Source organism: Euprymna scolopes, chromosome 24 (genome assembly GCF_053919585.1).
Source record: "Euprymna scolopes isolate OS-2025 chromosome 24, ASM5391958v1, whole genome shotgun sequence".
NCBI lineage: Eukaryota > Metazoa > Mollusca > Cephalopoda > Sepiida > Sepiolidae > Euprymna > Euprymna scolopes.
This window is the reverse complement of record NC_136505.1, coordinates 66277372-66304796: the sequence shown is the minus strand read 5'-3', so window position 1 is coordinate 66304796 and position 27425 is coordinate 66277372. Positions and strand designations below refer to the sequence as shown.

Sequence of the window (27425 nt, the reverse complement as noted above, 5' to 3'; positions counted from 1 at the left end):
TTTTTTTTTTTTTATGGTTGATTCTCGTTCATCAGTCTTTGTGAAATTTTGATCCATATTAACAAAATGTATGTCAATTTAATCTATTTAAAAAAATGATTTCTACACTTGGAGATTTTTGTTTTTAAAAGTCATCTTGGCAGCCAGTATAAATATTTAATGCTTCACATATTTTTTACTAATTATTTATAACAAACTAATGTAACTGCTCCTGATGATTCTCTATTTGTTTCATATTAACGTATATCATTTGGGCAACCTGGGATTCTTGTATCCAGAACAAGAAGCAACCGATTTTGATTTAGATTAACTAGCATCGTGCTGTTTATTTATTTTTTTTTATTTTTAATTAAAAAAATTTTTTTTTTTTTTAAATTAATTAATTTTTTTTTTTTTTACTGATACGCTGAGATTTGGGGGAATTAAATAATTTATTGATATATTTACTTTTCATTGTCTTTTTTTTAAATGTTGACAAAACACACTATAAAAAAAATTTATAATTTAAAAAATGTAGTAAACAAATATTTTGTAAATGTAGAAAATTATACAAAGATGGCCACTAAAAGTATAGTTAGGACATCAAAAAGCCATAATACGTAGAGAGATTGAGAAGTTGGGTGTGGCTGATCATATCTGGAGGGAAAAGGGAAGCTATCTACAAATGGTTACATTTCCAACCCATTTCCCAGACCAGCAAAAACATGCATCACTTCTAGATCTGTTTCTGACCACAGTTCCCGATGATTGTGTTACAAATACCCACAGCCCACTTGGGAACGCTGATCATGCAGTGATAATGGTTGAAATTGCCATAAACTCTAGGGCTAAAACTGAAGAGCCATTGCTCAAAACAACAAGATATTATAAAAAGGCTGACTTGGGAAACCATCAGGGATCTCATCAGAGATGCCCCATGGCGAAAAATTTTCACTTCCTGCTGAACAGTGCGCAAATGAGACCACTGAATTGTTCAAAACGGCAATTGAAGCACATGTTCCCATGTGGAAATTTTATAGCAAGCCCCACTCTCCCCAATGGTTTACTTCAACTTGCACAACTGCCATTGCTCAAAGGCAGCATGTGTACCATAGATTTAACAAGCAGAAGTATATAGAAGCCAGAAGTAACTGTAAGAAAGAAATGGACAACTAAGAGAGAATTTACTGAAACCACCAAAAAAGAAGGCTAACATGCTTGCCAGTCGGTTTGCCTCTAACTCCACAGTGGACCCTGCTAACCACCCCCTTCCAGACTTTCCTTTGCTGACAAACGCCACACTAGACGATCTGAAAATCACCCCTTCTCAGGTGCATGCTATCATAAAAAATCTTGACACTTCAAAAGAATGTGGACCTGATCTCATCCCGGCTGTGCTGTTAAAAAAGTGCTCCACCGAAGTAGCTCCAGTTCTCTCCAAACTTTACAACAAATGCCTTAATGAATCTTGCTTTCTGGACTGCTGGAAAACTGCTTCTGTAGTACCAGTTTTCAAGAATTCTGCCGAAAGAACTGACCCATTAAATTATCGCCATATTAGTCTCCTCCCACTTTTCGCCAAAATATTTGAGTCCATAATTAACCAAGCTCTAGTCCATCACTTTACAGATGCTAAACTTCTGACCGACCAACAATACGGATTTAGGCAAGCCCGTTCCACAGCAGATATCTGAACTGTAATCTCTGAATGTATATACCATTCACTGAACACAGCAGGGGAGGGTAGATATATCTAAGGCTTTTGACAGGGTATAGCATGACAGTATTCTCAGGAAAATTAGATCATATGGTATTACTGGAAGAATACATAACGTAATTAAATCCTTCTTAAGTAAGAGAAGAATCCAGGTTGTCCTCGACGGTCGTACATCTAAACAATGTGATATAAATGCAGGAGTGTGGCTGGTTACCTTTAATGCATCCAAAACCAAACTCCTATCCTTACATCATCAACGCTCTGATCCCCATCTGGCATCAATTGTGATGGATGGTTCTCGTCTGGGTGAGGCCCCATGTTTTGACAAGCTTCTGTGTTTGACTTTACTCCTGATCTGAAATGGAACACGTACATCAAGTCTGTTGCCAAGGTTGCTGGAAAGATGGTGGGATCCTTCTACCGCTCCAGAAGATATCTCACTACTGATGCAATTCTCTATCTATATAAAAGCCAAGTATGTCCAAGGATGGAATACTGTTGCCATATCTGGGCAGGAGCTGCTAAAAACAGTCTATCCTGCCTTGACAGAGTACAAAATAGACTTTGTGGCTTATTGGGGGATGCCCTTTTCTCTACCCTGCAACCTCTCTCCCACAGAAGAGACGTTCTTGTTTTATCGTTATTTCCATGGCAGGTGCTCGTCTGAACTCCAATCTCTGGTCCCCCTTCGTCAATCTTTCACGAAAAACACCCGTCTAGCTGAATCCACTGTGAAAAATTTCCCCCACTCTATATCTGTGCCTAAATCAAAACGCAGATTCCATGAACAAAGCTTCTTTCTTAGAACTGCACACCTGTGGAACTCTGTTCCGTCTGCCTGCTTCCCACCGGACTACAACTTGGATGTCTTCAAGTTAACAAATTCCTAATGAACCGCCCCCTTAAGGATATGTAAGCCAATACAAAAATAAATCATTTGTAAACAATCAGTGTTAACTTGAACAAAGCCAATACAAAAATAAATCATTTGTAAACAATCACAGCGTTAACTTGAACAAAGCCAATACAAAAATAAATGTTAAAACGAAAAAAAAAAAAACAATAGTACTTATGCAGAGAACTTTTTGGAAACCCATTTCTTAACGTGGGGGAGGAGAGGGTGTTTTTCTAACTAGTCTGTACTTTCACCTAACAATTTGATAAGCAATACAAAACAAGTGATTTGTGTCACAAGCATTGAAGGACAATTAAAGTTTTTTTATGTGTTTGATTGGGGAAGGGATTAAGGGAACCACCCTAAATGGATGTATGCGATCAGTGCCAAGCGAAGAATTCAACAGAATCACAAAGAAATATCAATTGTATAAAGAACTCTATCGTTGATAACATGCATCTCTCTCTTTTATAAAAATTGATGTTGAACATGTATGTTTACTTACCTTGCCATGATAAATGAAATGAAAAACACTACATAAAATTATTACATTTTCTTGAGGATATTATTTAAGAAGTACATGGTATAAAGAGCTGGCATTTGAATATAGCATTCTATGTTATGTATTGATTATGTTATGTATTGATTATGTTATGTATTGATTATGTTATGTATTGATTATGTTATGTATTGATTATGTTATGTATTGATTATGTTATGTATTGATTATGTTATGTATTGATTATGTTATGTATTGATTAGGCATACAATATTCCAGATCTGTATCTTTTAATAGTTTTTGTGATATGTGATTTTGAAATTAGTATATGTTTATGACATTTGGTACTTTATTTCCGCCACCAAAATTGAACATATCAGCATTTTGATTGATTTATTATGAAGTAAGTTGCAGCTGGAATGGTTTAAAAAAAAAAAATAGGCAAGTGTTTTTTGATATTTAAATAGGTGGGCAAAAGAATACTTAAGTTTTCCAAACGTCATGTTTTCTGTTAGTGATGCCACTTGTTTTAAATGAAATTTATTTTTGTTTGTTGTAATTCTCAACTTTCACACCCCTCATTTACGTAAATTTACATATTTAAAAGTAATTTGATGTTCAAAATCTAAGACATAACAATTTCAAAGGCCAATAATTATGACCCATTAACTGTAAATATGGGTATCAAACGCCCTCTTGAAAAAAAAAAGTTCCCTTAATCCTACCTCTAACCCTAGGTACGAGTGACAAGCCTCCTCCTCCTCCTCTTCCTAAAACCTTCTTTAGCTCTAACAATAACACTAAGTCCGAGTAGCAATCTCCCCATTAAACAAAATTTTGCAGTAAGCTACACATAAGTGTCTAAAAGAAAAAAGAAAAAAAAACCCCAAAAAACTCAGATCCTTCCTTAAAGAAAAGTGCACGATTAAAAAAAATAAAATAAATTGGTTAACTGTCCTAAAACGCTAGAATGGTCTCGAAATAGTGAATTATTTTACATTAAATATATGTGAAACCAACTTCCACTCTAAATTCTAAAATTGTTTTTGTTTTATTTCTATCAAGTCTTCAGGATGTTCACACATACTTTCTTGGATTCACTCTTAAACTAATAAACCAATCATTATGAATTTAATTATGTTTATATGATTATATATTTGCATGTATTGGATTCACTCCTAAACTAATTGACCGATCATTTTGAATTAGTAAGCATATATGATTATATATTTGTATGTATTGGCTTCACGCCTAAACTAATTAACTGATCATTATGAATTTTATGTATTATGTTTGTATATTTGTATAGATGTTATGTTCCAAAAATCACGTACAATGATCACTTTTTAATGTATTTATGTGTACAAGAAATTCTATCAAAGTAATAAGTTACTTGTGCAGTATAGTACTCATTTGAAAACCAAAGAAAATCTTACCTGTGACATACATCTATATATATAAAAGCGAATATGTATGTATGTATGTACGCTTTTCCTCGATGTCCACAAAAGGCTTCTTTCAGAGAAGCGCTCGCTCGCTTCACAACTTCTTAAAACTTTTTATATCATCTATAAATTGTAATATCTCACACTTAACCACGGAGCTCGCCTGTCTATTTAATTTTATTGACTTTCAAACGTTAATTATTCCACATTTCCTGCATCGGCACGCGTTACATTCGGTTTTCGGTATAAAAAAAAGTGAAACTCGACTCTAATCACAGGCCCAGTGGTCAATGTCGACTTCGTCATATCAGACGGGGGAGCGGGTTTTTAAAAACAAACAAGCTGATTTATTGACCTCCTTAAAAACTGTCCCGCACGAAATGCTAACTGCTGAATACCTATCGCCGTCACGTCAATCAAAAAACGCGCACCTGTTTTTTTTTTTTTTTTCACACTTTACTATTTTCCAACTGCGCGTCATCAAGGCTTTTTTTCACGGGCACCTGTTTTTTTTTTTTTCACACACACCTACAAACACCCGGACAACGCCGGGTACCCCTCTCTAGTAAGTTAATAAAACCGAAAATCATGTTTAATATTCGAGTAGTATGACTTACATATGAGAAATAAGGTACTTGTACAGTATAGTACGCATATGAAAAACTAAGGAAATCTTATCTGTGACGTGCATAAAAGTAATCCAAAGCAAAAATCATGTAACATATTCAAGTAGTATGACATTTATATAAGAAATAAGGTGCTTCTTTAATATAGCACTCTAATATAAAAACACTCACCTGTGACATGTGGAAGTTTGCACAACAGAAAATTATGTAAAATCGAATAGTTTCATCTATATATGAGATAAGGTACTTGTACATTATCTTACCCAAGAAATAAGGTACTTGTGCAGTATAATACTCGTATGAAAAACAAAGAAAATCCTACCTGTAAAACCGTATTCGAGTAGCATGACTTTTAAATGAGAAATAAGGTGCTTCTTCCCTATAGCACCCGAATGATAAAAACAAATTCTTACTCTAGATGCACAGAAAATTTAGCACAACAGAAAATTACTTAAACATATCGAGTTATTTCATTTTTAAATGAGAAAAAAAAGTACTTTTACAGTATCCTACCTAGGAAATAATGTACTTCCACAGTGAAGTACCCATGTGAAAAACAAAGAAATTCTTATCTGTGACATACGTAAGTGATCAAAAGCGAAAACTGCATAATATATTTGACTATAATAACATTTATATAAAAAATCTGGTGCTTCTTCACTATGGCACTCTGATGTAAAAAGAAACACACTTTTACTTGTGACATACCGAAAATTTAGCACAACAGAAAATTATGTAAATTATTTTAAATATGTGTTGTACATTACCAGCCCTAGGTAAGGAAATTTTTTTCCCACATATGTGCTGTAAATTTCCTTCCTAGGGAAGGTAAATTATTCTATACATATTGTGTAATACCCGTCCTAGGGTAGGTAAAATATTCTTTTGCTATAAATGGCAAATGATACATAGACATAAAAACTTCATCTATCCTAAGAAAAACAGGTATTTTCACAATTTTTCACATTGTCTTATACGATCCTGAATAACGCCGGATGGCCTTGCTAGTGTGGGTGTGTTTATATATACATATATATACACTGATGCCTCATATTGATGAGATTGTTATTGCTAAATATTAATTTAAATATTTTTCAATGTTTTTTTTTTTTTGCTTTTATATGACAAAACATTTGACTAAAATAAATGAAATAATGCACAAAATAATAAAATTAAAACTTGTCTTCAGTTCACTATAGAATTTACATGTATCTTTTGTTATTTTCTTTTTTTCTTTAAAGATCAAGAAACGATGCAACAGTTCCAAATCATGCATTTTAACAACTTTTGATTTCAAACGCTACCCCTCACATTTGAAGGATTTGTCAATCAAAAGTTATCGACCAGTCTGTATACAGGTAGGCGCTGTCTTTTTCTTTGTTACTTTCAACAAGAGTGTGGAACTTTGTGCTCTCTCCTGACAATTGCTGTCTCTAATGCTGTGTACTTTGTTTTCCTTCTCTTGTGTTGTCATCTTTTACATTGCAGAGGTGGTTCACGGTGGTTTACAGTGGTGCACAAGTATGAAAAATAAGCAACACATGCAGAAAACATAAACTCAGACACATTCTGTAGTTATTAGTTGGACTCTGCATGTGAGTGATATACCATTGACCCCTTAAACATCGTTTGTCAAGGTTTTTTTTTTTTTTTTTTTTGTCGCAGCATCCTAAACTTTCTTAACAATCCCATCACTAAACTCTCACCCTTCATAATAAAAAAACCAAGAAGTATGCTAGAACTATTAAGAACCATTTCACTACACAGTATAAAAATAAGAGCCTACCCGCCTAAATCTCTCAACACTCCAATGGGAGTAGTGAGAAGCCTAGAATTAGATAACTTCACAATAGACGAAATCAAACAAAACTTAAAAGAAACAACTTGTAACAGATGTAATAAGAATCATTATAAATAAAAACGGTCAGAAACTCAACACCAATACATGCATCCTCACATTTAACTCTCTCACACCTGCAACAAAAATGAATGTCGGAAGTGAATATTTATATCTTTAATCCACTTAGATGTTATAATTACCAGAAGTTTGTACACCATAAGAACTAGTGTACCAGAAGGAAATTATGTAAAAATTGTGGAATGGACAGATATGACCACCAGGAAGGCGTTTGATAAAAGCTGAAATGTATGAACTGCAAAGGAGAACATTTGGCTGATTCAATTCTCTGAAGAATTTGAGAAAGAAAAGGCGGTAATGAAAATTAAGTATGCCCAGAATATCTTCTTAGAAGCCTGAAAAATAGTTGAGAATGTCCATTCAGCCCGCTTTTAATAAAGAGTAACTCGACGATTGCAAACCACTTCCAATTCTGAATGCAAAAAATGTAATCTCCTCATAAGAAAACTAGCAAATATGAATCTAAATGAACTTCTAACCTTTATAAAAGAACCACAGACATTTACCCAACAATCTAAAAAATAAACAATCTCCCCCCCCCCCAAACCCTACATACACAACAAAAGATACTTAAGAACAACAATTAACACCATCACAAAATTTTTGGTAGAAAAACTAACACAAAAATACCAGTCTCTCAAAAATAAAGACAATCAAGATCTCCCCAAAAAAACAACCTTACTATACGGAAAGTATACAAAGACAAAACTTGGTATAAATAGTCCTAACCCAAATTCAAACATCATAACAAGCCATGTCAACAATCTTAATCCAGACACAAGAAACAAAAACTATGAATGAAATGCCTGAGTTATGCAGCAGATAGAGCACAATAGAAAAAAGAAAAAATGGAATTGTGAGAAGACCATCAAAAAATCGCAAACCCCATAGGACAGAAGATACTCAAAATCGCAAAACCTGACACAAAATCATGGATCAGAAATGGAAACAAAACAATGCAATAGAATTGTCTAAAAAAACTATTTTCAGATTGTACAAATTATATACATGTACAAGCTATATCTGGCATAGAATGACCCATTGCAGTGGATTTGTCATAAAACCAAGCTCCTCTTCCTTTAGAAAACTCAATCATGTTATGCAAAGCCAAAAATAAAAGCAATTTACGTCTACAAAACAACCAAACCAAACACAGGAATAAATATTTGAAGATATAAAGAACTTGATGCATAAGCTTCTATCAAAATGACTTGATGTTGCATTAATAAATGTGAAAGGGGTTGATATGCCACAAAACAAAACCTAAACCAAACATGTATAATCCTTCATTCTATAAAAAATGTTTCCTAAAACAAACTAATCATCTCAACAAAATATAAATAAAATAAAAAGTTTTAAAATCTTATAGCCTCATAACAACAAACAAAAAAAAAAAAATAATAATTAAACCTTTTGGCATTAAATAAAATTTACTCGCACACTTTTTCCTGATGTCATTTGAGCTTATTTTGGACTAAATTACATATTCACCTTTTAACATTCTTTATGTCTATTTGTCATGTTATATCCATACAGCTACCTTTTGCCAGTTCTAACATGAACCTGTCTATATTCATTTTTATGTCTATTGTTTTTAAGTTCACATCACAATAGCTGGTCATGTATAACTATGGTCATTACACCATTGCTGAGTGACCATTGTTGGTCTAAATTAATACATTTAACCAAAGTCTCTACTACTACCCACATTTGATGTGATGTCTGATGCTACCTTGATCTCTTCCATCCATCCATACCCCTTGAGCCCCTGGGGGGAGGGGGCATAGGCCATCTACAACTTTTTGTAGATGTTTTTGTAGCGAGGGGTTCTTTTTACAGGGTGAGGATGCTGGCTTCATGCCCAACCTTCCTAGAAGGTATATACAGCGCCTAGCTTTCTCAAATGGTCACCCATCTGGTACTGGCCAGGCTCAACGTTGCTTAACTTCGGCTAGAACCGGTGTGTCAACGTGATTGTGCCGTACACCTTGATCTCTTGCCTGAGGAAAACTTTTACTGTGATTGTGCATGTGTGTTTATCTTTTACATAGTATCTTGGGTTTTGTACCCTCGGCTATTGTTGAAAATATATTCCCTATCCTTCCTTATGCTTACACTGGAGTAATATATAGCATAAATAACATACAATGATGAATTTAAAAACTCAAGTACAATGGGAGGGGGGCATAAAATACTGGAAAACAGCACAAAATAAACTTCCCAAAACAATATAATAACGATAGCATATAACATATGTCTCTTTTCTGAACCTGTCAATTAAGGGGAGATTACCCACAATGAATTATGTACCTTTGACTTGCCGTGATCTAAATTACGAAATGACTAATTCAGATACTTAGGAATGTATATACACACATATTAAAGTATGTCTAATATTCATTAAAAAAAAAAAACAGCTTAATATTTAGTAATTGATTCAAATAAAAATATATCATTAAAATCATTTGAATGTTCCCAGCTCTAATAAATAAATTAAAAAAGAATATGAAATAGCAAGGTACTTGTATAGAATTTGAACCAGACGTAACTATCCACTCGGCTTTGCTTGAAAAAACGTCAACTGCCGGCTTTCACCAAGCATCACCGATTCAAAGTGTAACAATGCTACTCGAAGAAAATAATGAAGAAAACATTCAAAAATCACCAGGGGGAAAAATATAAATATAACAAAAATAAAATATAAACAACAACCTACCGTAACAATTTCTGTTTTGTTCTTGTAACAAATTTTATAACTGAAAAAATATGCAAATAAGTTGTATTTTTTGTTCCTACCAATTTATTTTGGTCAAACAAAATTGAACAAAACTAACAAGAAAATCAATTTTTTTGGTTTTCATATTTTTTTTTTAACAAAAGTTTTTAAAAAAGCACTTTTGTGTTTTTCATGCAGTATTTTTTTTTTCACTTGTTTCTTATTTTTGTAACTAATCCAAATTAAATATTTTTTTTTTTTCCATGAACATTTTTTTTCTCCCTGCAGGTTGGGTCTAGGCAACTGAGTTTTAAGATTTAAATTAAGACAGCTGGGATTAGCTTAGGATTAGGTAGACTTTTCTACAGTCGCATCAGATGATGTCAAAGGGGAGTGAGAAGGGACAGTGGATGTGGAAGAAACTTTGTCAAACTTTCCAATATATGCTTTAAGATGGAGACAAAAGAATTATTACCAAATTTCCATCTCCACATAAACTCTAAAAGATAATTGTCGAGAAGCTCCCGGCTCGTCCCGTTGAATACCCCCCCCCCCATATTTTCCCCCAAAATCGTCTGCTCCTTAGCCACACATTGATCGGCATCTTATGCCAGATTAGTCAAACCCTGAGAACATGACGTTCTGAGCAAAGTGAAGTGGACAGTGATCTACATCCAGTTCAAATTATGCACAAGTAATAAAAAACAATAATTTAACCGAAATAAATATTAATATTTCCTTGGTTCTCTCTACAAAGACTATTTCAAACTGTAAGCACAAAACAAATATTAGTATACTAGCTGAAGTACCCGGTATTGCCAGGTTGTATTTGATATATTTGTATATTCCGTCCTCATATTACTAAAAATTGATTAAACGAAACATTAATTCATAATTGCTCCTTTTTCCACATCCTCCATAAGGTAGAAGCAGTAGGTGCATTTTTTTTTTTGTAGAGGTCTCGCTAGTAGCCCTCATCCTCTTTTCTAGTTTAATCTTTTAGTCTTTCTTCTTTCAAAATATGATGGAAGAGTTGCAGTTATTACTTTATATCATAGTGCATATCAGAAAGCTGTTAAATCTCCCCCTTTTTTTTTACCATTTTAATGTAAAATATATAATAATGACATTAGTAATCTATTATTTATTTATTTTTTTTTCAATTTTCACCCCAAACAAGGCACAATGCCACTTTGAAGTAGGGGCTACTATCGGGGGACATGAGTTGCGGGTGATTTATATCGTAAAAGTTAGCAGGAAATATTATGAAGGGAGATGAGCAGCAAGATGTCTGTTAATATTACACTTGAACTTTTGCATGTCAGTACAGTTAGGAAAGCAGAATCCCGGAAGGGAGTTCCAAAGTCTAGCAGTTCTGGAGAAGAAACTATTGAAGTAGAAGGCCTTCTTACACCTAGGGATATCTACTGTGTACGGGTGGGATTTAGCTGCTTGTCGGGTTTGTCGGGGGTATTTACGTCGAGAGGGTACAAGTGCTTGAAGTTTGTCAGAGAGCATTCACCATTAAAATACTTGTAGGACAGGCAGAGGGAGGCAGCATTTCATTGATGGGACAGAGGCTGAAGCTTAGATGACAGGTCATGACCTATCAGGTTGGCCACTCTCTTCTGAACCCTGTCCAGGAGTGACTCTTGTAGCAGATGCACCAGTTCAAATGTGACAACAGTACTCCATACATGGGCGAATGGTGGCCTTATAGAGGTACAGGATACTTTCAGGTGTAAGTAGTTTTCTAGCACAGTAGAAAGAGCCCACGTTCTTTGCAGCAGCCTTGGCAATGCTCTTAATGTATCTGTTCCAACTCATGTTCTCTGTAGGTAATGTTTTTGGCCATTGCTATTGGTGGTAAGAGAAGGTTTCTTGTAATTATTGGAAAACAAGTTTAGTCTTGGCAGCATTGAATGTGACCAGCCATTTTTGTTCCCATTTCACTACAGAGTGGAGGTCTTCCTCTAGTGTTCCTGCCATTTCCTTAGATATGTGTTCATTTATTTTCCCCTTGTGCCTATTATAGTGTGGTGTCATCAGCAGATATACTAATCTCAGAGACAATTTTATCAGGAGGCCATTTATAAATATTAGGAATAATAAAGATCCAAGGATTGAACCACTGAGGTACTCCCGCATTTATATCATATTGTTTAGATGTACAACCATCGAGGACAACCTGGATTCTTCTCTTAAGAAGGATTTAATTACGTTATGCATTCTTCCAGTGATACCATATAATCTAATTTTTCTGAGAATACTGTCATGCTATACCCTGTCAAAAGCCTTAGATATATCTAGGTTTACTGCTCTACCCTCTCCTGCTGTGTCCAGTGAATGGTATATACGTTCAGAGATTACAGTTCAGATATCTGCTGTGGAATGGGCTTGCCTAAATCCATATTATTGGTCGGTCAGAAGTTTAGCAGTTGTAAGGTGATGGACTAGAGCTTGATTAATTATGGTTTCAAATACTTTGGCGAAAAGTGGGAGGAGGCTAATGGGGGCGATCATTTAATGGGTCAGTTCTTTTGCCAGAATCTGTTTATTAGTGCATATCTGAACACAGGTAAATGTACCTGTAGCATTAATTTTGAAGAACTTCTACATAAACAACATTTTGGGTGTGACTGCTAACAGATGTGTAAATGTAGTTTTTCAGGACTTCCAATGTGTGAGCAACCAACATATAACTGAAAAGCAAGGTATCTGAAGATTAAGTCCAACAACTTTGAGGTTTTATCCTTAAGCTTTAGTTATAGACATGTCCAAACTATTTTTTATTGGGAATTGTAAACGCTTGAATTGAAATGGCATGTCAGAAGGAATAAGGGAATCTGAGGAATTAAGTTTCACCTTCAAAATTTCCAGTTATTATAATGGCTTTCAGAACATTAGTTTTCAAAGATTTTATTGCTAACCGTGTGCCATTACACAGTTTACGTGAATCAAGATTTCTTAATATGTGGCTTTCCATGTGGTTGTAGTGAATTATACTGGAAATTCTACTGTCTGATCTTCATTAATAACACAATTAATGGATTGATAACTCTTCCAAAAGATTATAATTGATCATATCAACAGCATCATTTCAAGGGTTCAAGATTACTCTTTCACAAAGACATTGTGGAAATTTTTAGCAATATCTGGGGAAACCTTAGTTATCAGGTCACCAATTGAATTTACTATCTGGCCACCTGATAAATTGAAGATCTCTATTCAATGTTATTGAACCAGTGCCAATGAAAAGGACTGCAGACTGATCATCAAATATGCGTCCTCATAATAATATTCTCCAGACTGAAAATCAAAAATGTGGTTATCACACAGTATTGCAGAAGTACCGGATTTTCATATCACATTTTCTATGGAAAGAAAGAATTCAGGATCGAATCAAACGTATGTTTCCCAAGGACAGCAGGATTCTGTTTGATAGATAAACCACTTATTGCAGACTAACATTTTGTTAGACCTCTTTTTTTTTTATGGTTCTAAGGATAACTTATTGTAATATCATAATTAAATATTGATAATGTAAAGGTCTGGTGTAGGATGATTTTGGAATACGATGTAAAAAGGAATAGAATTATACTTGCAATATTGTAATGACATAGAAACTACCACTTGGCACTTCTGCCAGTGCGGGGTGAATGAACATAAACTTTATAAAATTTATTGGTTTGGGGTAAATTCCAATTTTATTGAATTTTGTTTAAAATAATAATGGGCAAGAGAACTTTTTTATGTTTGATTGATTGCTTTCGTGTCAAACTTTCATTAGTTGATTTCGATCTCTTTGATTGTAAATGTTGACTTTTTATAGATTTTCAGGTATGCTGACAACAAATATCACAGTAAAATTTGGGGTTGATGAGTCATTTACCAGACATGAAAATATGATATCTAATGTAAAATCTAATGTAATCTCTGGATTTTCACAACCAAGTAGTTACTAATGCGCATGCGTGTAACTGAAGCAGCCCCCCCCCCATGTTCTTAACATAGGGAAGTTGGGGGTGTTTATTCAAAAAGCTGTCATGGCTATTGTGAAAGATTTACTTTAGAAAAATATGAAATTTTTTCATCGAATTTTGTTTTCGTTCATCAGGGATCTCTGGCAAAAAAAATAATTTATAATGTTTGTCTTAAAAGACTGTAAGAAATTAAAAAGAAAACTTTTATTTTCCAAGCCTGTAAATAAATATTTTGATTCTGCTTACTGTAAAATATATTTAAAATCCTGCAGATATTCGCATTTATTAATACAAAGACATGATAGCAAAAGTTGACAAAAAAAAAAAAAATAAATAAAATGACTTGGTGCTGTCAGCTAGACTTGAAATCAAAACATGGTCCTGGATATGACCTGAAACTATATCCAATGGTGAGGCCCCATCTTAAGGGCTTTGGGGAGTCTGGAGCCACCCTTTAATTGCCATTGCTCCCAGGTCTACTCTGACCTGGAGTGGTAGTACCTGTTAGGGTCCCAACTATGGGTTAAATAGAAATCAACTTAAAAATAAAAACAAACAAATTCTATTAAAGACATTTTCTTTTAAAATCACTGAATTCGGCATTAAATAACCATAAAAAGGGTTGATATGCCGTAAAACAAAAAAAGAAAACCAAACGAAATCAAAACATTCAGCATTTCATATGCATTCTCTATCGATGTTGTTATTGAGATAAACAAGGTTTAAATATTAAGGCTTGAACAAATGAATTTTATGTGACCATGCACAGAAAGAAATAAAAACATGTCGGCCAGTTGAAATAAACATTTCGGATTTCAACTTACTGATATGTCTGTGCGCATTATTTATCAGTCCAAGCAAAGATTTTACTCGTTGTAAACCATTCTTGGTGTATAATTACTATTTTCTGTTAATTTCAGTATTATGTGACTAGTAATTTAAGAGTTTAAATATTTACACACACACATACATCTACTGTTTTATTTATATAGATTTACTAAGATTACTTTTAAAAACGTAACAAAACAGAAAAAAACATACATTAGTTTTGAATTTAATTTTTAACAGCTATCAAACACATGTCAGTATTTAAAATGATCGTTAAACTGCATATAATGATAATGACTTGAGAGGAAGATTTAATGTAGAGAGTATAAGGGGATTTGTGCAAAACAAGACCTGGTTGGTGTGGTCAGATCAAAAGAATGGATGGGAATTCTTGAGTTAGTAGATATAGAACAGTTGAAGTAGAAGGGTCAATTGGAAGACAAACACATGGGAGGAAATAAGGATGGATTTGATAGAAACGATTTTGCCAAAGATAATTTGCTTCTCCTGTACCACTGTCAGTCTCATCCCAAGATAATAAATATATAAAAAAAAATGTATGAAATTAAAAACAGCATCTTGTTAATGGAAATTAGGAACGTCTATTTACAAGAATAACATGTTTTAACATTTAAGGTCTACCAGTTGTCTATTTTGTAAATTGTTATTTTAGAAATATGTGTTTTATTAGATATTTTTTATTATTTTGATTTTTACTTTTAACTAGAACCTAAATACAAAACCACAGAAGTGTATAGTTAACCCTTTCCCAATATCCTACATGGCAGCTTATACACCTGAAGAAGGTGTGATGTTACATCTTCTGAAACATTGTGCAAATAAACACTCAAGATGGGGACAGTAGTTCAATTAATCCAAATAATAAATCAATTCTCATCTCAAAAAAGCATAAATTAAAAAAAAAAAATTCCTTTCTTTATTTAAAACTCTTTATGGACTCAAGCACACTATGCCATATTCAAACTAACTCTTCTCTGGTCAGTTCTTTATTTATTCCTCTGTCTCTCAAGTCCAGTCTTATCATTTCTACATATTTTCTTTGGCCTTCCCTTGCTAACTAACCTTGCTACCTGAACTGTTCTAAATATACTGACCCACAAACTCTCATTCATTCTTTTAATCTGAACAAACCAATAAAATCGCCTGTTTTGCATGTATCTCTATGCTGTACTGTAAATATTTAATCTTTCTCTGAGGTTATCAAATCTAAGACTATATCTAACATTACACATCATTTTTCTCATGTCTTCAATCGTTACCAGGTTTCATTTCCATGCATCCTCACACTGTGTACACACGTCTGCTAAACTCTTTAGTCAATGGTAGTGACAATCTGCTGGTTAGTAATCGCAGAAGTTCCCTAAACTTACTCCATCAACACCTTTCGTAATCACGTTAGCATCAGGTCCCTTCTGTATGTCAATGGTATCGCCATGAGAACAAAACTTCTAAACAACCCCGATTGCCTTGCCATCCAATTTTAAATCTTTCATCCATCTCCATTGTCTTGTACTTCCTGCGTACAAACTGGTTATCTCCCCTGTGATTCCGTTGCACCTGTTACATACCCAATGGAATTCTGAAAATGACATGTCAAGCTTTGACAACTTATTGCAACATTTCCATTCACTCATTCATTATTCCCGCCATCAAATGGAAACCATCACCCAACCATACAGATCCTGCCTTTCATAAGGTATGAGTGCATGCACGTTACCACATTATTCATCTACCATCTGATAATAAAGAATGTGTGTGTGTTTTTGTATGTATGTATGTATGTGTTTGTGTGTGTGTGTGTGTGTATATATATATATATATATCTCCTGTGTGTTTCTAAATAGGAATGGCACTAACTCTATGCTGGTTTAACCGGCTTCCTCCAAAGGAGGTGGTACCATGGGAGTATGAAATTCACAAGCGGTCCCCAGTCACATGTATATCCCAGTTAGGAGAGATGGCGACGTTAGGTTTTTGCAACTATTGCAGGGAGGGGTCGGCGTTCTCCTACATACAGCGCCTGGAATTCCTAAATTGGTCACCCATTTGGTACTAATCAGGCTCAACATTGTTTAACTTCGGGTTTAAATATATATATATATATATATATACTAGCAAAAGTACTCGTCGTTGACTGGGTTCAAAAACAGCCTACAGAAAATGGACTCTGATTTATGAAAGTATGATAGGTTATGAAAAGGAAGGGTTGTAAAGAGATAGCTTTGAATTTGGGGGATATCAAAACCAAAGCAAAATATGATGAAAGTAAAAATATAATAGATAAACCCCATAATTTATCATACCATACCTGTTCACACTGAAACACTTATCACAATATTCTGTGGATCTATATTAAAAAACCTTGTTAAACTTTGTGACATATTTCCATTCTATGGAGGTCAGGCGTGAACAAACACCCCATAATTTTATTATACCATATTTTTTGAAACTGAAACATGATTATCAAAGTATACTTACGCAGATAGTTATGAAAAGTCTTTATTAAAGTTTGTGCCTATTTTCATTCTATGGAGGCCAGGCGCGAACGCAGACCCCACAATTTTAATGAACCACCATTCTGCCAGATCAAACATACCCATTCCTGTGTCTCGATACATCTTCTATCATTATATGTAATCAGTTTTTTAAAATAGTCAACCATATAGGAGCCCATTCGTGACCAGACACACACATACACACACAGACATTCAGCTTTAAATTATATATATATATTTGTAGTCATTGACATACAGTCCTGTTTCGTTGTATCACAACTCATCAGTGCCGCTAGACTAGCATCTCTCCCAAGCCAAGAATTGAACCTAGAACCGTCGTGTTGACAGTCAGCAGTTCTCCCACTCAACCATGGAATGGACGCCCGTAAATAACTCGTCGGAATGTCTATTTAAATAGACACCCGCCACGACTTTTATAGTGCTCAAATCGCCTGTTTATAAACAAACAAACAACGAGCTTCGCATTTCCAGCCAATTAAGTAGCGGGTGAAATTATTTACGACAGTGCTCTACCCAAAGAGGGGGGCTTAAAATATATTTGTAGTCATCGACATACAGTCCTGTTTTGTTGTATCACAACTCATCAGTGTCGCTAGACTAGCATCTCTCCCAAGCCAAGGATTGAACCTAGAACCGTCGTATTGACAGTCGGCAGTTCTCCCACTCGACCATGGAATATATATAATATATACACACACATATTTAACTTTGTGTGTGTGTGTATATATACACACACATACACAAAGAGATTTAAATGAAAAATAAAATCTAATGCATCATCAAATATTCTAAACAGGGAATGCATTAAAAATTTTATCGTGAGTGCATATATTGTTTATAAAGACAGGATGCAATAAATGTTGGAAATTTTTATTTTTCATTTAAATCCCTTCATATGTTGATGCTCTATACCAAACATTGAGCATTTTCCCAGGATAGGATTGGATCTGTAAATATTAATATTTTCAGATTACTATATATATATATATATATATATATATCTCGTCCACATACACTACTGTTTTGCTGTTTCACAGCTCATCAGTGCGGCTAGACAAGCAACTATCTCAAGCCAGGATTGAAACCCAATCGCCCAAACGACAGTCAGAGCTTCTAACAGTTGCGCTATACAGCTGATGCTATGCGGGCAGTGAATTAATGATGTTTTTTGACATTGTCCAAATACTTAAGCTCAATTTGTTTACACAAAGCGCATCACTTCAATTGCTAATGGTAATTTGTGTATCATTCCCAAATGCTCAACCTAAGATAGGGAACATTATATATATGTATATAGTCATCCATCTAGTTACATGTGAGTAAAACAAAAAAAACTGCTAGGCAAATACATTTTAAGTATTTAGGGGAATTAAGAAAGCAAGTTAGATTTCCATCACCTAATCAATCTTATTTTCATAATGACTTTTATTTATTTATTTTTTTTAACTTTTCAGTTTGAGATGTTTTTATTCTTGTTTTTTAACTTAAATTTTATTTAAAATAAATATGAATATTAGCACAAAGACTGAAAAAGGATGCTTTATTTTTTTTCCTGATGGAATTCATACCCTCATCTTGTTATGATCCTGGATGGATCTTTGTGCAAGCTTAGCCTTCTCTTACACATATTTACATCCATATGCAGACTTGGCTCCAGGACAAACCTAGCAACTTTTTCTTGTTTATATGTTGGGCTAACTTAATCATTTTTTTCTCTCTTTTAGGAAATACTCAACCGTTATGGAGCCGTGATCTGGGCGGACAATTCTGAACATTTCATCACAAACAAAGTCAATCAAAGCCTCACCCAAGCCCAGAAAATTGGCCTCGTCGCATGGACAGTGACTGATCCGACATCTTCGCTGACTCACCCGAAAATGTTTCAGTATTTCAAAACCCAACAAGATAATTATTTCTTCCATCGAGCCGTAGAATCCTCCCACCTGATTCTATTCAACTCTGACAAAATTCATCGAGAACTGATGCTGCCATGGGTGCGTTGTGCACTGACAGAAGAATGCATCAATCCGACAGGGGCACAGAATGTCGGCTGCAATTACCAGCGAAAGCCACTGTTCCGTTATTCTGGTTGCCATCACTATGACATGTCTGCACTTAATGTCATTCTTGGACTGCTGTTCAACTTTAACATCAAGCCATATACGGCACATGAACGCATATTTGGTGTCCTCAACAAGGATAGAATAACAGGGAAAAATTTAACTGCCCCGATGTATATTTCTAATCTAAACCATCTATGATGGAGGCTTGGCAGCTAAAAAAAGACAAACTTTTTTTACGGGATATATATATATATATATATATATATGAGTAATAAATATCCAACAAATGTTATTTAATGGAAGGTTCTGAAAATCAATATATTGTATTTAACAATGTGTCCAGTTTTTGGTCTCTGTGACCGAGAAGTTAAAACACTGTCTCGTGGAAAAGCTTGTGCATTTATGCAAGTTTGAATCTTCTGGGTGCTCTGTACTTTTCCCCAATGTTTTTCATTGGTTTTCAAGTTGGGTACATAGTAAAAGTTAATGTGAATATCTATATATTATATACAATTACATGCATACATATATAGTAGTAAGTTATGAAAATACATATGGCACTTAAGCTACATAGAATTTTCCACGTTTCATCCTTGTGAGGATTTGTCAGGCTATTGCATGGAATTGACGTTACCGTGTGTTTTTGTATATTCGCATGGTGTTGCGTTTGCTAGTTAGCCAATCAGATTCTGTTATTCCCACATCCATTTTTTTGCACGTTTAGCAGGCAGAGGTTCATTGACCTGTTTCTTTGCTCGCTTTTGGAGGAAATGGGCTATTGTTTTCTTTGTGTGTTTGAAGGTGACCTAGTTTTAATCTAGATATGTTTATATATTTTTGCTTATATTTTTATATTATATAGTTATTTAGTTATTTATTAATTATTATAATTATTGTTGTTATATTTAATAGTGGATGAATGTCTTAATGCTACCCCAACGAATTGAGAAAGCCAAAAACCACAATCCTCTTCCCCTGCAAATTAAGGACTGTAAAGACATTTCTCATCCAAAATTCTCAGCTTCTATCCACTTTGTAGAAAATGTTGATAAATACAAATTTGTTATATTAAAATGAAAGCAATCATGGAATTAGAAAACAATGAAAAATACTTAATTAATAAGATAATCTTTTGTGAACTAATATGCAAATTAGTGAATCATAAGATGCTGATCGCATAGATGTGTGTGTGTGTGTGTGTGTATATATATATATATATATATATATATATATATATATATATACACACACACACACCTTTTTTATGGAAATTGCTCCAAACTAGGCATGTAACCACTTGATGTAAGGATCTACAATAAAAAACCAATACATCACGGTCAAAAACTAGCCATTGATAAGTGTTCGATAGATTATGACTCAGAAAACAGCAATTCTTCCCCCTTTGTCAGAAACATCGCACATGGAATCGATGAACAAAGGACAAAAATAAGGGGAGTGAGTATTATGATTGCTAAAAGTAATATACATATTTTACATGCATGTGTATATATATATATATATATATATATATATATATATATATATAAAGAACAAGTAGTTAATAAAACATGTTAAAAAACATTTTGAAAAAAAGTTAAAAACTCAGAATTAAGGACTATCCATTTATTTAGTGTTTCCTTTTTAAAATTAAATATGTTTTTAACTCTTTTTTAAAGTTTTTTTTTACATGTTTTATTAACTACTTGTTTTTTTTATTCTTTAATAGCAAAGCAAGTGTTTATGAAGCAAATTATCTTCAATAAATAGATTAAAGATAACTAGAGATTCTCTTTATTGAAGTCGTTGTTTGAGAAGATGCCACAACAAAAATGGGTAAATTAATAACTCTGCCATTATCACTGGAAAATGTTTGAGATTTCTTGTTTTTTAATCAATTCCATGTAAACAGCTGGATAAGTAACTGCAAAATAGCGATTTAAAAACAATAACATAGATTTCAGAATGAAGGATCAGTTTCATATCTAAATTAAAAAAAAATGATCACCTACTTCCGCAGCAGATAGAGTAAGAGAAATAGTGACTATTTAGATGCGTAAAAGTGGCAACCCTAGAAATGGATAGGATGGGGGGCAATAATGATGAAAATATACCCCCTTATTTACCCTCACACTAAGTCTAAGTGACAGCCGCTGATGAATTGATCAGGCCTGAGATCGTAAATCCACCTCACCTGTTTGATATGTATGAGACAAAAGATTTTTGTGATTTAATATAAGAAAAAAATTACAAATTGTTAAAAACTTACATAGAAACATGCTAGACTAAAAAAAGAAGTCAAGCAAAAAAAACATTTTATTTTGAAAAATATCTAAAAATATTACATTTAAAAACGAATCACATTCACATAAACTATGACTACTAATACTATTATTAAATTACAGCTACTAATACTATTAATAATAAAATGAGTTAAGTAATGAGAAAATGTGCAATGAATTAGAACCCTAAAATTCAATATTAGGTAATAAGTAAATAATAATCGATAAATATCATAGTAATAATGATTATTACAATAATAAGTTGAATAATAAGATAGGAAAAATATTGAGTGAGAAAAATAAAACAAATACAAAAAAAAAATCAGAAATACAATAAATTTACATAAAAAGCTTTTTGTAATAACAATCAAGATAAAGCAGATAAAACTAAATTACTAAATGCACATAGAATTTTACATATTTTTGAGTTCTTTTTAAAATAAAAGGCATAATCTTAATAAGACCTTATATTTAATTCCTCAAAGTCTGATTTTTATGTATTCAATGTTAAAACAAGTAAAAGGTAACGTTCTTATTGTGTAGTCAAAAGTAGAAATCCTTATCAGTCTAAAGAAACGACCATTTAAAATTATAGATAGGGTTCTTATCCTCTCTAAGAGCCTAATATCAAAGAATTCAAACTCAATTAGCCAGAGAGTGGGTGTGTTCAGAACACGGAGCACTCTTAATAGGAAGAGGGATAACCATAATTGATTCAATCAAAATCTAATTACCTGGATCAACTTGTTAGATAAAAGGGGAATAACTGCAACAGAAGTTCAAAATCCATTATAAATATGAATCCAAAGATTTCCTAATAAGGCGGATAAGAAAAATAGTTTTAATTATAGTGGAATTTCTATATGATGTTTTTCTTAGTGTGTCTGTTCATTCCACTTTTTCTGGAAAACCACTAGACACATCTCGCTAAAATTTTGTATGGAATTTTATAACATACAGTAAACTAGATTCACAGTTAGTGATTAATAGATATTAGTATTTAATGCAAAAATAGGCACAAATTAAAACATTCAACCATCAGTTTGGCATAAAGCACTCATTCTATGTATATAACTTTTGCCCGTTTTTAACAGGCTAAAAAGTCTAGTTATGTATATTTATTATGTATGTATATTGTATTTATTATATATGTATATTTATATATGTATTATATATGTATATGTATTATATATGTATATTTATATATGTATTATATATGTATGTCTATTTAGCTGCTGTAAATATCCTACAGCTATAGCCATTGGCAAAGGCATGTAGAAAATAACTTATTTGTTATTGTCAATCAGCAAATCTCATTAGTTTTGTAAGGTGTTCTTGCCCTCTTAGTACTATGTATTCCTTAATGGTCACCCATCTTGCCAGGTTCAATGTAGTTTAACTTTGGGATCTAATGGGAATTGTAAAACTTTGTTAAATACAATGTATCTACTTCCAGAACAATTGTGTGTGTGCGTGTGTATATATATATATATATATATATATATATATATATATATATATATAATGTGAATTAAAAAAAAAGGTTTTTAATCATTTTGGAATACAATGGAGTTGACTGCTGTTTCTTATATGTTATGCTGAAGGAAAAATTCAATCATGCGAAAAACTGTTACTCAGTTTTACCTTTTCTACAAATAAAACAAAGAAAATTAATGTGGAAATTACAAGAGATTGAAGTGTCTGAACGCCCCCCCCCCAAAAAAAAAACCAAAGAAATTTAACAAGTGTGTATTTGAAGTTTAGACAGAAACTGACTGTAATTATCCACTTACTTGACCATAAAGCAAGGAGGTGTCTATAACAGGTCTAGCAACTATGTAACTCTGGGTGACGGAGCTGCAAATCTTTCAATTGGTCAAAAATGAAAGAAAATTAAAAAAAGAAAATATTTTAAACATGTAAAATTGATATAAACCTTTCAGATTCAACTGAACATATTTATTTTATACATAATGTAATTTCTTAGACCACACACACACACACACATGTACACACACATATTATACAACTTTGGATTATTTTAATATTTTACTGCAGTTTCATGGTTTATCTATTTCATTAATTCATCTTTGGATATTATCTGATAAGCTCAGAATAAGGTTAAATCTAGACAATATTGAAAGAATGAATGAATGTTCTTTCAGGTTAGTAGATGTAAGATAGTTGTGGTAGCAGGATCATTTAGCAAGTGAAAGCCAAAGAAAACATGGAAGAGATTAATAAGAATGAACGCAACAAAAGATGATGACTAAAGATTGAACGAGAAATCAATTAGTTTGGGGTGGCAATTTCCAAAATCTATGCAACGCCTGCTATTGTGCAAAATGGACATTAAACCAGATATTATGATGCCGATAATATATGCGATGTGTATATGTTTTAAATATATAAACGTCATATAATAAGACACAAAGAAATTAGTATACCTTTGAGAAATGGATAAATCATGAAACTGCAATAAAACATTCAGATAAGCCATATTTAATTGTTATAAAACTCTTACTGAAAAGATATTAAGCTCTTTTCTTGTCTTGAATCAGCTTACTTCCAGGATCATCTCTGAGCAATTACTCTTGCAAGGTTCATTTTTATGTTCTGCATTTATATGTAATCAATCTGTAGCAAAATAAGACCGCTATAAAATAGAAGCAGGAATATTCGTTTACTTTAGGGAAGTCGTAAAAAAAATGCAGTTCTCTTTCAGAGCACCATATCTATATTATATTTCTCTGTGTCTGCTCATTCCATTTTTTTCTTGGAAACTGGGCCGATTGAATTTTCGATATTGTTGATATTAATAAACTAGACAGGATGCCTCTGGCATTTACAAAATAGAAAAAAAAATTGTTCTCTATTTAACTACGTTTTTATTAACGACGGAGTTGCTTCCCTTTTAGCTGAAGAGATACAAAGGATAAGAAATGTGTTTGCTGAAACAGATTTATTATCCTTTCTATCTTCTTTCAACATTACGGTGCAACACAAGCTACCAAGGCCAATGGTCACTTGACGATGAGGGTTAATAAGGTGAATGGATTATCAATTTAATTATGAACAATTCTATGAAACGATTAAATATACAAATTAAGGAAATGCATTGATAACTTATTCAGGTATTTTTCTTTCTATGATTTTTTTTTGTCTAATCAAGCTATTTAGATTTTGTTTTTGTTCAAATCAAGCTATTTAGATTTTGTTTTTCTTCAAATCAAGCTATTTAGATTTTGTTTTTGTTCAAATCAAGCTATTTAGATTTTGTTTTTCTTCAAATCAAGCTATTTAGATTTTGTTTTTGTTCAAATCAAGCTATTTAGATTTTGTTTTTGTTCAAATCAAGCTATTCAGATTTTGTTTTTGTTCAAATCAAGCTATTTAGATTTTGTTTTTGTTCAAATCAAGCTATTTAGATTTTGTTTTTGTTCAAATCAAGCTATTTAGATTTTGTTTTTGTTCAAATCAAGCTATTTAGATTTTGTTTTTGTTCAAATCAAGCTATTTAGATTTTGTTTTTGTTCAAATCAAGCTATTCAGATTTTGTTTTTGTTCAAATCAAGCTATTCAGATTTTGTTTTTGTTCAAATCAAGCTATTTAGATTTTGTTTTTGTTCAAATCAAGCTATTTAGATTTTGTTTTTCTTCAAATCAAGCTATTTAGATTTTGTTTTTGTTCAAATCAAGCTATTTAGATTTTGTTTTTGTTCAAATCAAGCTATTCAGATTTTGTTTTTGTTCAAATCAAGCTATTTAGATTTTGTTTTTGTTCAAATCAAGCTATTCAGATTTTGTTTTTGTTCAAATCAAGCTATTTAGATTTTGTTTTTCTTCAAATCAAGCTATTTAGATTTTGTTTTTCTTCAAATCAAGCTATTTAGATTTTGTTTTTGTTCAAATCAAGCTATTTAGATTTTGTTTTTGTTCAAATCAAGCTATTTAGATTTTGTTTTTGTTCAAATCAAGCTATTTAGATTTTGTTTTTGTTCAAATCAAGCTATTCAGATTTTGTTTTTCTTCAAATCAAGCTATTTAGATTTTGTTTTTCTTCAAATCAAGCTATTTAGATTTTGTTTTTCTTCAAATCAAGCTATTTAGATTTTGTTTTTCTTCAAATCAAGCTATTTAGATTTTGTTTTTCTTCAAATCAAGCTATTTAGATTTTGTTTTTCTTCAAATCAAGCTATTTAGATTTTGTTTTTGTTCAATATCTATTTTTTATCAGTTCTTTAAATCTCAAAGTTGCTATTTTTATTCTTCTACTATTCTTAGGTGAAGGTCCTGGAACCACTGAGCCAAGGGACAAAATTATTGTAGAAAACAATCAGAAATCAGTCATTTTACAAGATCATCTATTATTTACAAAGTCTGAAAAAAAAAAAAAAAAGATTCTGTAAAAAAAGAATAATTTAAAAAAAAATCTTTGCAAATTTTCTTCCGGGAATTTTGTCATGTGTACGGGTTTTTTGTTTCACAGATAATGAAAGAAATATTTATTTCACTGTTAAATGATAGTCATGCTTGCGACAAATCTCGTGAAATTTCGTCGTTGGCATGGCTGTCAGGTCTGTTGTGGGTGTCACCTTGCTGTGAAACTGTTTAAATTCTAACTTGGTGTTTGGAAATAATTGATAAATCAAATTAAGCAGTGAACATTTATTTTGTTTTTATAAATAAAGGATCAAAGTAGTATCTATTTTGACACTACCCTTCATCTTGTTTTTGGTCAGCATAAATAAAGAATCTTCTAGACTGAGGGGATATATATACCTCCCCCCCATCCAGTAGTCCTTTTTGGTGAGCTGGATATTTTTTTTCTCTTATTAAAAACTGACTTTGTATCTAACTATGACCACGGGAAGAGGCAAGTAAATAGGAATATTAAAATATTTAAAAAAATCCCATCAAATACATGTATTACAAGCGTCAGTTTTTTTTTTTTTTGTAAATATGCATACTTCTGTAATATGAATATCATCTACCTACTACTCTGTATAGGTAATGGAGCTGGAGGGTTGAAGAGAGGTCCATCTTGAAAATGGATAGTATTTTGAAATAGTGTTTGGCCAGGGGTGGGTTGGGAATTATTTGAGGTCTTGAAAGTGTAATGCATTTTTTGTGTTTTGGGGAATGAGGGTTAAGAATAATTATCTGCATTGTTTGCGTTTAGACTTTTGTTGCCATTTATTTTTGGTTCTTGTTCAGACCCCCCCCCCATTTTTATTTATTTATTTATTTTTTTTTTTTTTTTAAGCTATATGATGTACATGCCCATCATGAAATAAAAATATCATATTCCAAAAATTATGTAAATTGATCAAGTAGATTTATTTTTAAAGAAAATCATTTTAAACTGATTAAGGGAAATCTATAGGCATTGCAACACAAGTCTAGTATCAATTATTGTTGAGTTATCTGCCTTGTTTTTGTTTTGTTTGGTGAGACGGTTACTTCTCGGATTTTCATGAAATTTTATTTTCTTATTTTAGTTTTTTTATGTAAAAATAAAACTGATCAATTTACATTATTTTTGGAATATAATATTTTCATTTCATCACAACTACATACATTGTACAGATTTCTCTTTTATTTCTATATATTTTTTTTTAATATACAGGGAATTCTAGACCAGAACCTTTCTTTTATATACTGCTTAGACCAATATCTTCCCTCCTTTTTTGACGTTTATTGTTCAGCCACATTTATAAACTCCCTCTACCTCTATATTCAATGTTGTTGATCATTTGTGTATTGTATAAACTGATGTTTCATCTGTATTTAAATCCGATAAACTGAATATTTTTACATTAATTTTTCTTTTTATTAAGGAGGTGCCACTTATTAAGGCCAAAAAACTCCTTGAGGATAAGGATCACTAAGATTGGATTTTTGGTTGCATGGAGAATATTAAGATTGAAAATGATGAAT

General features: G+C 32.5%; 1 protein-coding gene across 2 annotated transcripts in view; it reads left to right on the top strand.

The window, feature by feature from the left end:
* The window catches only part of LOC145246759 (uncharacterized), a 71539-nt gene extending 45352 nt beyond the window's left edge, over positions 1 to 26187 (top strand). For both annotated transcript variants that reach the window (XM_080108532.1, XM_080108531.1), the window contains exons 3-4: positions 6403 to 6519; positions 18868 to 26187. In XM_080108532.1, coding sequence (XP_079964658.1) covers positions 6403 to 6519; positions 18868 to 19404 — 654 coding nt within the window. In that variant the 3' untranslated portion in view covers positions 19405 to 26187. The remainder of the gene's footprint in view (positions 1 to 6402; positions 6520 to 18867) is intronic.
* Positions 26188 to 27425: the final 1238 nt, after the last annotated feature.